General features: G+C 36.1%; 1 protein-coding gene across 15 annotated transcripts in view; it reads left to right on the forward strand.

Moving 5' to 3' along the window:
* EYA4 (EYA transcriptional coactivator and phosphatase 4) overlaps positions 1-10,859 on the forward strand; it is a 139,664-nt gene extending 128,805 nt beyond the window's left edge. For 12 of the 15 annotated variants that reach the window (XM_012572618.5, XM_012572617.5, XM_072926908.1 and 9 more), the window contains 6 exons: positions 2,433-2,491; positions 2,594-2,754; positions 4,823-4,937; positions 6,696-6,817; positions 8,143-8,243; positions 9,856-10,859. In XM_012572618.5, the coding sequence (XP_012428072.2) occupies positions 2,433-2,491; positions 2,594-2,754; positions 4,823-4,937; positions 6,696-6,817; positions 8,143-8,243; positions 9,856-9,936 (639 nt within the window). In that variant the 3' untranslated portion in view covers positions 9,937-10,859. Of the gene's footprint in view, positions 1-2,432; positions 2,492-2,593; positions 2,755-4,822; positions 4,938-6,695; positions 6,818-8,002; positions 8,104-8,142; positions 8,244-9,855 lie in introns of all 15 variants that reach the window. The other 3 variants (XM_030267959.4, XM_030267960.4, XM_030267957.4) reach the window with 1 other exon arrangement.
* Positions 10,860-12,153: the final 1,294 nt, after the last annotated feature.

Genomic DNA, 12,153 nt, shown 5'->3' on the forward strand with positions numbered 1-12,153 from the left:
ACCTTATTATTTAAATTGACAGAGAGCTTGCTTTCTTTCTTTCTCTCCCATAACTCTTTGGTGTCATTTAAAAACAAACTCAGATGTGGTGCCACCAGTTTCCTGTTTCTTTTGAGAAAAGTGGAGAACTATCTCAAGGCTGCTCAAACTGCCCACTTTTTCTTTTTTTATGGAAAGATTATTCCACACCATGTAAGTGAATTTGTAAAAGGTAAATGTGTTAGTTGAAGTAGATTAGTAAACAAGAAAACAAAGTAAAATAAAACAATGAGTGAAGGGCACATGAGCTTGTTTCTTGGTCAGAAAATGTGTACTGCCAGCACGTAAAGAGGAGATGACCCATAGATTGAGAGAAGAAGAGGAAGGGAGTAAAAGAGGAAGTTGGGTTTGATGTCCTATATAATATACATGTTAACTCCTATACTAACAACCTTCTTGCAGGGACAAGGAGGGGAGTACTCAGAAAACTGCATGGTCTCCTCATCCTGTTTCTGGAGTCAATCACAGAATCACAATGAACCAACTGTGAGACAAAAAAAAATTAAACAGCTGAGCCTGTGCCGCCCACTCATATAACTTAATAATGACACTAGCAGCAGAACAGTTACCTAGAATTTTCAAGGCTGGAACACTTAACAAAACCCAAACAGCATCAGACACTCCTAATCCATCAAGGCTTTTGTGTGCCCTCTATTTAACTAGTACACCTTCATATCCACAGGATTTTTAAACTTTTGAACTTAACACTTTTACAAGTTCCAGTGAAGTCTGTGAAGGAAGCAAGATATTGCCCAGATGTTGCAAAATACAGAGTCAGAATTTTTCTCAGTAGGATTTTTTGGTCTGATTTTTGAGTTCCTATCCTACACTGGTTGAAGCATAATTGCAATTTTTTTCTGGAGAGTAAATGATGAATAAAGATAAAGAAATTATCCCTTTACTTTCTCTCTTCATCTCCTATTTACATCCAAAAGCAGCTTCTTTAAAGTACTCTACAGCTCAAGATAATCTCCTCAGACTGGACTAAAAAAATTTATTTCTCCAGTGAAGGGAAGAATGCTTCATTCCTGTTCCTTGAACACAGCTCTATTATCCTGTCTTAATGAATTAAGCCACATGAGCAGGGATTGGCAACTATTTCTTTTAGCTTTGACACAATATTTTAAATTATGATTGTTTGCATAATGCAATGAAATTAATTATTTGAAAATTAAATTATATTTATTTTTTATACAAAATTGCCTTTTTTTTAACAACTTAGTTCATGCAAGTAAAAGTCTCTTAAGTTTTTGTTCATTGCAAAGCAAACAAATTAGAAAGATAAAATTATAATTCCCTAAATTCACACTCTAGGACCAATTCACACTCTAGGACCTTGTGGCTCACACATTTGGAAATCACTCCTCCGTTCAGATTTATCCTTTATCTGTACAGTTTACCACTTGTTATGAGACAAAGACTGGAAACTTAAAAGGACATACCCCTGCATGTCACAGAGAGCCTGAATTAAGTACTGACTTAAATGGACACTGAATTTCAGGGGTGTCTGTGGGTTAAGATCTTAGTTCAAGCAACTCTAAAAAACAATTATATAATGCATGATGGCTTGGCTCACATATTTACTTTTGTTTTCACTACGATTTCTTATCTTTATGATGTAACCACTGTGAAGATAAGGATATTTGATAGCTGTCCAATTGTAAAACCATCTTGGAGGGGAATTCATATTTCCAATGTACCTCAGTTCCCTGAAGTTCTTTCCATCCCTTCCAAAGCCCAGAAATAATCAAGTTCTTTAGGATTGCTGATTATATGTGATTTTCCAGCCAAAGGCACTCACATAAATTAATAGAAGAACCTGACAAGTGTCCAAACTACTTAACATAAGTTTTATGCCTGTCGAGGTTCACCATCAGTTGCTTTTAGGGAGTGAGAAAATAAGGTTTATATGATTTTTCAAGTATTGGTATACTAGGGAGACTGTAAATGGCACTTGCAACTTTTGTGGCTTTGAAATTAAGATAATTTTACTCCTAAAAATCACACCAAAATTGCATATTGCTCTTCTAAAGGTCTGTTTTAACTAGTGATTTAGAAGTGCGTGTAGAAGTAGAAGGTTGTAGTATTTTAAAGATGTTGATGGCAGTAGGAAGCTGTGGGTGGGCACAGGCTGCCACCTTCTGGTGCAGCCACTGGCCTGCACCGGTCGTTTCTTATCTGTACTAAGCCTGTGGTGAGCAGAGTCATTCGGGTTGGAAAATACCTCTAATATCCCCTAGTCCAGACATTAGCCCAGCCCACCGTGCTAGCCACTAAACCGTGACCCCCAAATGCTGCATCCACACACCTTTTGGACACTTCCTGGAATGGTGATTGCACTCTCTGCTAAGATAAATTTGTCATTTGGGTTTTCTTTCTTTTCTTTCTAACAGGAATGTGATCAAGTTCATATAGATGATGTTTCTTCAGATGATAATGGACAAGATCTAAGGTAAGATACAGAAATTTTTTTTCTTTTTTTTTAAGATGAAATAATTTGAGCATTTACAGGAATACATTGTATTTATTTTTACTGTATTTTGGGTGTTTGCAGTACCTACAGTTTTGCAACTGATGGCTTCCATGCAGCTGCAAGTAGTGCAAACCTTTGTCTGCCAACAGGTGTAAGAGGAGGGGTTGACTGGATGAGGAAGCTGGCTTTCCGTTACAGAAGAGTAAAAGAGTTGTATAATACTTACAAGAACAACATAGGAGGTGAGTTCAATTGTCAAAACAACTTTGAATGCTGATCAGTCTGAGCTGCAGGGTGATGAGCTGCCATGCAGGGAAGGAGCCTGGGAAGCCACAGAGGGAATGGAGAGTGATCCGACTGCACCAACGGCTGTTGAAAGCTACTGGCTGTAAAGGCAAAGCCACATGCCGTTGTGCAGGGGAAATGCAGTTGGGGAAACAATGCAAGCTTCCATTTAGCTCCAGAGAGCCCATTTTCCTCCCTCAGAGCCAGCTAGTCTTACCTTACTGATTTGCTGAACCACTTAGTCTACCTCAGATTTGCTGTTTTTCTAGGAAAGACATGTATATAGTTTCATAGCAAAACTGGTTGTGGACGGCCATTTCCATCCCACATATTCAGGATCTGGTTGCTAACAACATTGTCACCTAAACTTTCTGCTGGGTACCTGCTAGTCTCTTTTCATCAGTGGATGCAAGATTATTCTATTCACTGCTGTGCCAATAGCCCCTTTTGTAGCTTACACAGTCTTGTCTCCAGTGAATCCAAATCTCATTTGGGACGAGAACTTTGCTGTTACTGTTTTAATTCATGGACTTGCTTATGTCTGCACTAGCAGATTGTAGGCAATGAAGCAGCAGAGCCAAAAGAATCTGTTCTGGAGAGTCCTATGTGCCTTGCAGAGACAGACAGCCTTCTTCTAAGGAGGGAAATGTGTCAACTGACCCCCTCAACAATAGACTGTGAGGACAAGGAATATTTAGAAGTCTTCAATAATTGCTGCAGCCACATATTTTCACTCTTAGTAGTTCAGTAGTTCATCCTTACCACAGGATGAAGCAATAGGACCAAAGGGTGCCCTACTTTGCCCTTCATTGGTGTTGTGACTATTCACAACAGTTGTTGTACATAAATAATTCTTGAAACAAAGAAAGAACAAAAGTTTACTGGATTTTCTTGTATCTCCTGATGCATCTAAGATTCTGAAATTGCTGCATTTCATAAAACCTTTAACACCAATAAGAGAACAAATCCAAGAGCACAGGACAGGGAAACACACTGAGAGGAACAAAACATTGCAAATAGAGTGCACTGGATTAAGGTTTTTATTGTCTCCCACATATCCTTCATCTGAAATATAAGCCATCCTTAATGGGCGAGTTTCTTCGTTTGTCCTCCACATCTTAGCATTTTTAATAATCTTCTTAGCTTATCTGTTTCAGTTTATTTCAAAAGAGCTGCTAGAAATTATCAGAAGGCAAGATTAATCCATATATTTTTAGGTTATTTCACTTCTGATTTTTGAAGACAGTCATCACTTGTTGGGAAGACAGTCATCATCACTTATAGGGTGTGAAAGGGAAGAGGGATCTAAAGGTCAGGAAGCCTATTTCCCTGCTCTTCCATGACAAAATCTACATTTAAAATACCTTGGTACCAGAAAATTCATGTTTCAACATTCAATAGGCTGGGTATTTTTAAATGCCTGACAATTTATACCCAAAAAGAGATTTTTGAGCACTAACTTTTAAGAACCTACTGAGATATGAGAATAAGATGTGCAGCCATTTCAGGCTCTAAAGGAAACAACTACAACAGGACATGAAGAGCAAGCCATCAGCAAACGAATGTATTACTGTATGTGTACTATCTGCAGAGTCATAAGGGCATAAGGGCAGTTTTAAACAGTTTTTTCTAAAGTATCTTCTTTTGTGGCCATCTTCACCTATGATCCCAATGACATGGATCTTCTTGTCACTGCTTCTGATAATAAGAATAATGTAGGTGGGAGGAGCTGGGTATGTGGGAGGAGCTGGTTTAAAAATATGCGTTTCTGAAAGGAATACTTTGAAATGAAGCCTGATACATAAAGAAATGCAACTTATTATTATTATTATCTGAAATACTATCTGACATTCCTTGATATAGTGAAGTACAAGTAAAACCTAAGATTTCCTGATGATTGAAGATAATAGATTTTCTCTTTGGTATTATTTTCAAGATGTAGTGGAATTTAAAATAGAAACAATGACCATAACCCCTATCTGATACAGAATTTAATTCTATTTTTCTCATTTTCTTACATTAAAGGACTCCTAGGTCCTGCTAAAAGAGATGCATGGTTGCAATTAAGAGCAGAGATTGAAGCTCTGACAGATTCCTGGCTAACAAATGCACTTAAATCATTATCAATTATCAGCACAAGGTATGTATCCGAGTCTGCTGTAAAAAAAGTTTCTAGACAAGTAAAGGATATTTTTTTTACATTTTAGATTACAATAAATTAGTGTCTTTAAAGAACAGAGCAGGTCTACTATGACTTTTAAATAGGTCACAGGAAAAGTGGAAAGTGGTTCTGTTTACCCTGATTCCAGTATTTACTAAAGATACTATGAAATGTCTTTTCTAAGGTGGGTACTGAAAGTGTATTGTAGAATTTTGAGACAGCTTTTAATTTATTACCTTGTGGATAGCATTCCCTGAACGTCACAGCTTTCTGTTCTGTCCTTCAATGTTTGTGCCTATTTGCAGTGCTTCCTAAATACTGTACAGATACCAGAGCATAAGGGCATTTTCCTTCTTTCCTTCCCAGCAAATAAGTATATCTTAGCATCAATCTTAAGTTTTCACAAGAGCAAAAATCTTTTTAACTCAGTTAAAAGTCTGAGTTCCCAATATTGAGACATAAAATGTATTGTTCCTCTGAAAGAATAAAACTGAATCCTGCTGCTATTTAGTAAGCCATGCAATATGTATCTTACCAGAAATCCTAAAAAATCCTAGTTTTAAACCACAAAAAAGAGCAGCATTAAGTCATCTAGCTTTCTGAACATGTCTGGGAAAAGATTCAGTGTCAAGTGGAAAGAACATACTTGGAAAGACATAAAAACCTTAATTTCAACATAGCGACCTTTGCAATATGCTTATCTCTTAATTGTTTATTCAACAATGCATGAAGCACTTCAGGAGGAAAAAAGTAACAAAATTGTGTAAGCTGTTGTGTTTAGCTCTGCATGTCTTTCTTAATTATTAGTTTTCAGAGAGACTTTTGGTAACTGAGGCCAGTTGAGCATTGGTGGATGAGTGTGGAAAAATGTTATCTTTCACTCAGGATTGTTAAATAATAGTCTTTTTTCATGTCTTCTGAAAAGTGTACAGCTGTAAACCTTCAGAAGCTACCTGTGAGTCAGCTAAACATTACTGATAGGTTACTAACAGGAAATTGAGATACATTTGAGATAAAGATGAAAATAGCTGCCTAGGGTCTTGCTTGGAATTTGTGGAAATGCCAGAAGGAAAACTCACAGGTATTTACTTTCAGCTCCATGTCTACATCATGGTCATGTTCCAGCCTGTGAGTGCCTAAAGTATCTCAGCTCTGCGTTCTCTGGCCTGCACAACTTCCCCATTCAAGGTTTCATCCTCACCATTCAACTAGCTTATTGTCATGATCATTCTTATCTCTCCTTCTCTTCAGAGATATTCTTACTCTTGAAACTTGAAGAAAGTGATGCCATTGTGGAGCAAAGTGGATAAAAAAGTAGATAAAGGATAAAAGAGTAACAAATCATGTTTTTGTATTATCTTAACTCTTTTATTTTGCTGGTAGCTACTGACAATTAATTGACAGCATGAAAATTATGCTTTCAAAACATTCAAATAACTTGTTTTGGAGGTTGTTGATGGTCTTAAATATCTGTATTTTACTAGATCCATCTTCAAAGACCTAGTTTTTATAAACCAGAGTAAAATATTTCCTACAAATCAAGCCTACATATTTTTAAAGGATTTCACCAGGGGTTTTATGTATATTTTCTGTAAGTGATGGTGCTGAGCAGCTGTACTGTATAAATGGAAGTAAATGTTGAGGTTGGTTAATATGCTCTCCACAGCTGGTTCACCTCATCAACATTTGGGTACTGTTTTAAAACTATTTAAACTTAAACTATTTCTCTCATTTTAGGAGTAATTGTGTAAACGTGTTGGTAACAACAACCCAGCTTATCCCAGCACTTGCAAAAGTTCTACTATACAGCTTAGGAGGAGCTTTTCCTATTGAAAATATATACAGTGCAACCAAAATAGGTAAGAAAATTATTCTTTCATCCATTCTGACTGCACTGCATTACTCTTTTGGTATTTTTTCTTTTCAGTAATGGATGTATTCCAAAACACTTTCCTGACACTTAGCAGTTCCAGTTATAAGATTTAGGCATTGCATGTGTTCAGATGTGTTTATGTCAAAGAATTCCAAATTCACCTTATTTTCAGTGATGCCTAAAGGAATAGAGATTCTGATTAAAACCCTCAGAAACTCCTCAGTATGGTGCAGAAACAAAAACTGGCAGAAGAGAATGAAGAAAAGTTTTTTGTGAATTCAAATCTGAGCAGAAATCCTGTTAAATTAGCCTCTGCTTTGACCTTCAGCTCTATGCAAGCCAGACCACAGCTTCACAAACCTTTTCCTAAGGCATGGTATGTCAGTGATGGGAATGGCAGGTGTTACTGATAGAACCTGTGTTGCTGGATAACAAAAGGGCACTTCCCCATTCTCTTCACAATTTTGTGCCTTTTGTGCATTATGGTTTGGAAATGGATGATTTCTGGAAATTGCATCCAAAACTGTAAACCAAGAGAAGCAGTCATTCCTGAGAAATGTGATGGAGCATACAGTGACTGATAATTTTGCAGATTTTACCAATCAGCAATTCAGGAATGCTTCATTTCTATACCTACGAAAACCTTTATAGCGTGGAATATGTCACTTCAGTGACAAAAGCATTGCAATATGTTTCATAATTTTTTTTCACAAGGGAAAAAGCAGTGCATACTCTAGCAGTGTCAGGCAGAACTATTACCTCAGTCATCATTGTTATTAATGAAAACAAAATTAATTGTTTTCATTACTATATCACTCATTGTTGCAGATACATTAGAATTAAAATTTCTACTTTCTTTGTAAGAATATTATTACAATCATAAGGAAATATTTAAATTCAATTATTCATTTGCTAATCTATTCATTTTTGCAGTGCTGCTAATTCCTTTGTCTTAGTGGCTTTCCTGCAATGATTAAGAGATCTAGTTTTACCTGAAACATCTTAGTGTCACTAAGGGAATCCATTGCTTCTTACCAGATTTGGCTCTAAATCCCAAGGCTGGGAACTTTTAAAAAGTTGTAGTAGCAATGTCTTACCACTGCAAAAATCCTCTGTAAGGCTTCACCATAACTCACTTGATAGCTTGAATAAATAGTGCATTGTTTTTCAGGCAAAGAGAGCTGTTTTGAGCGTATAGTGTCCAGATTTGGCACTAACATAACTTATGTTGTGATTGGAGATGGCCGAGATGAGGAACATGCAGCTAATCAGGTAACTTCACTCTGAACTCTTATCTCATTTATCTTCCAGGAAAAGAAAGTTGCTTTGAACGAATAATGCAAAGGTTTGGCAGAAAAGTAGTATATGTTGTAATTGGGGATGGTGTAGAAGAAGAACAGGCAGCAAAAAAGGTAACCTGTCTTCTGAAATGTTGGTGTGATACATAGCTACTAATGCAAGCCTTTCTGTTTGCATTTCTGTCAGTGTTGCACAAAATGACAAATAATTTCAGTCCACAGATGAAAGCCAACAAGAGCATGATAAGATCAACACTTAGAGTAAAATGAACCATTTGGATTCTAGCATTTGCTTCACTTCACCTTCAAAAGAAAAAAACAAAACAAAACAAAACAAAATATTTTTAAAACAGATGTAAAAATAATGCAGAAAAAATGTCTGACAAACTTCAAGCAAATTAGAAGATAAACAGAAGAGATAGAAAGGGTTATGATATGATGGTCGGGTGGTGCTTTTCTTAAAATGCTGAAATTGGAAATGTTTCAAGAAAAGTGTTACAGAGAATGTGGCAAACATCTAAAGGGCTGTGCAAATTTTTTCTGCTAAGATAGATGAAGATCCACAGTTTATTGGGGCAAATATGATAAAAATATAATTTGCTTCAAGAAAGACATATCTGCTAAAGGAAAAAGAACATAAGGTAGAGATTGTGCACCAAATGTGTGTTTCTAAAAAAGAACTGTTTCCTAGTTTCCTCATTATGGTAATTCAAGTCTAATTTCAGTAGAAAAGTTTTTAATGTTCAGAAACATATCTAATTAGTAATTTTTGCCATACTTCCCAGTATAATCTCTGGAAGTGTGCAGAAATTGAATTTTTTGCCTCACAATGTCTGTACAGGATCAGTTATGTGTGTATCAGTTGTGCTAGGAGTAGCAAAATAAAGTACTCTCTTAGCATTGTAGTTGGAAACAAAATGGAAATAACCAAAATGCTCCTTCCAAATGGTTCCTTAATATAGGTACAGTACTGGTGATGGGTCCTTTATAATTTTTGCTAAACAGTGGTGGTTGGATTGTGGGCTTTCTGGTTGGGCATGCTTTTTCCTTAACAGTGGCTATATTGCATGGGTAGATGTAGAATTCAGAGAAATGGATGAATATAGCACATTTCAAATAGATCTAAACACAACATGGTAGTATGTGTTTTTTTCTGTTCTGATGAACTATTGAGAGTAGTGTGTGTACCTGCATCTCTCACAGACCCTGATGTTTTCTGCAACACAAATTATCTTTTCTTAAACTAGAAATGTGTTATTTTCTTATCCAAATACATTTCTTTTTCTGCCCAAATGGAGAAAAAATGTAATTCAGCTCTGGTTTGAAGTGTTGAGTGAGAAGCATATTTTCATGGAAGTTGTATAATCCTATGATGATTCAGTATTTTGTAGTCAAATAAGTGAAGCATTAAATGATTTCCTATTAATGCTCCTTTGTACGGGCTTGCGTGCTAACAATAAGCAAGTAGCTCTTACTATGTAACAGGCATTTTCCAAAGAAACTATTAAGAAAGGCTATCATCTAATTATTTTAACTTCAGTTGAACTACTAAGCTCAGATCTATTTTGGTCTGATTTTTGTGAGTACTTGAACAGCAAAAATCAATCCAGAAACACAGGGGTGTAAGATAGGTGCTGGTAATCTCTAACTATCCTCGTGTGTCATATGCCACCCTATGTCACAGTGTTCATCTTTCCTGACCTTTTCCCTCCTCTAACAAACACAGCACAACATGCCTTTCTGGAGGATATCCAGTCATTCGGACCTCTTGGCTCTCCATCAAGCACTGGAACTAGAGTATTTGTAACTATGTTCTAAAGCTGGTGATCCTTTTATATATATATATATATGTATATATACACAGACATATATATATATATATATATATATATATATATGTATACATATTTCAAGTACACTGAATTTTTATGTGTGATTCAATGCCTCTGGCTTTACACATATGAATTGTCTTAAGAAGGGAAGAAATATTTGGAATTAAAAATTCCAAACTGAAGAATTCAGATTGCTGAATGGAGTTAAAACATTAGTGCTACGTAAGAAAGCTCTATGGTCTTATATATGCAATGTTTTTAAATGAATTAAAACTGTGGAGGTTGCTGGTACACACCAAGTGAGCCCTGACAGGAGTGAACAAAGGACTCGAACTGGCAAAGCACCAAAACACATTTTCCAGCCAACAAGGTGGTGTTCAACAACATTCCTCAAAATGGGATATATTCTCAGCACTGAGGTTTGAACCAGACTTTAGCCTACCTAACCCAAAAAATCTGAATTGGAATGCACTCAGACTGTATAATGACAATCCTGTCTAGACATGTAATTTGTGTAAATTATTGATGAAAATAATTTACTGTGACTTTATTAGCAGCTGATTTTGGAAGTGGATGCAATTTTTCTTTCTTTTTTTTTTTTTTTTTTTTGGGTGGGGGCAGGGGAGGGAAAGGGTTATATAATATTGTCTCTTTTATAAGTTTGGCAAACAGAATGTGCATATGATGTGTTGTGCCTTAAAGAGAAGACTGTGTTTGTGTGTTATAATGTAATTTTGGTTAAAAACTCTGTAGATAAACAAAAAAACCTTTGTGATAATTTTTGACATGACCAAATTTGAAATTCAAAGAAATCAAAGAGCAGGGCTGCACCAAAGAATTTTAAGTATTTGTTGCAGTAAGAAAAAATAATAAAGGAAAGTTTGTGTTTTTATTTGGATTCTGGATAATTCCACTGATTTTTTGAGAAAAGCTAAGAAAATACTGGGACGTTGATACTGGGGACCGCTACCTGGAAAGGTAAAAGAAGAAATAGTGTTTAACACCTTCAGCATCATTTCTTGATTCTCCAGCAAGAGAACTAAGCCATATTCATTAATTACCAAGTCCACTGAAAGCCATACAATGAGTGCATCTGCTGTGTATAACAGAACAAAGTTCCACCCAGGAGGGAAAGTGTACAGGTGGCATTACTAGAAGTTGAAAACATGGAAACACAAGTTCTTTAGGATAAAGAATAAAACACAAGTTCTTTAGGAATGAAAAATTACTAAAGAAGTTCTCATCTGTCAGATGTGGAAATTATGCTACATTTAGCATATTCAGGATCAACACAAGCTACTGAAATTGCTGGCTTGATGACATTGGCCATTTCAGGAGAATAGTCCACTTTGGTAAAGAAAACAGCATTTTGGTATCTTTTCCATTCTGTTCCACATTTTTGTGTATTTGGATCAGCATGATTTTCCTCATCCATTTTTTGATTGCTCAACAAAATTACACAGGGACGACCCTAAGTGTTTCTGATCAGAAATTTCAATAGCATGTCAGGTATCTGAGGAGAGGATAAGAAGTGATTTTCATGAAGAAACACTGAGAAATATATCACCTTAACTTCCATTTTTTCTATTAAAAATTACGAACCATACAGCAACAATTACCTTGCAAATTTTGAACATACTACCTTTCAGCTATGGAAAATGAGCAAGATCCATATTTCACACAGGGCCCTTAATGTTCCATGTGCAGCTTGAGCACTCTGTAATAACAGCAAGTGGCTCATCTCTTATGGCAGAAGGTGGAAACTACTTTTACAATTTTTAACTTTTTCAATTTTTGACACTGTATGTGGAGACACCTGAGGCTGCATGTGCACTGACTGTGTGAAGAGGTATTTGCAATAGAAGATGTCAAAGACAGACTCCAGGATGTCTGTACGAGCACAGTAGTCAGCACTGAAGTGAAAATCTCTCTTTGTGCTCTGAAGTCATCATATGCCATAGTTACCAGGTAGTAACTTTGTTCATTTAAATTTTGTTGAGGTTTTAATAAAGTTTCTTGGTCGGTGAAAGCCTGTAAAGCTACAAGTCCAAGCTGAACTTCTCTATAAATTCATAAAACTAGAGTTCTTTGCTGTATTGGAATTAGATGTACATGACACCACACAACAAACTAATAATAATTTTTTATCACTGGGCAGTTTAAAGCCATCACATGAGACTCACCACATATGA

The sequence above is a fragment of the Taeniopygia guttata genome, chromosome 3 (genome assembly GCF_048771995.1).
Source record: "Taeniopygia guttata chromosome 3, bTaeGut7.mat, whole genome shotgun sequence".
Lineage (NCBI taxonomy): Eukaryota > Metazoa > Chordata > Aves > Passeriformes > Estrildidae > Taeniopygia > Taeniopygia guttata.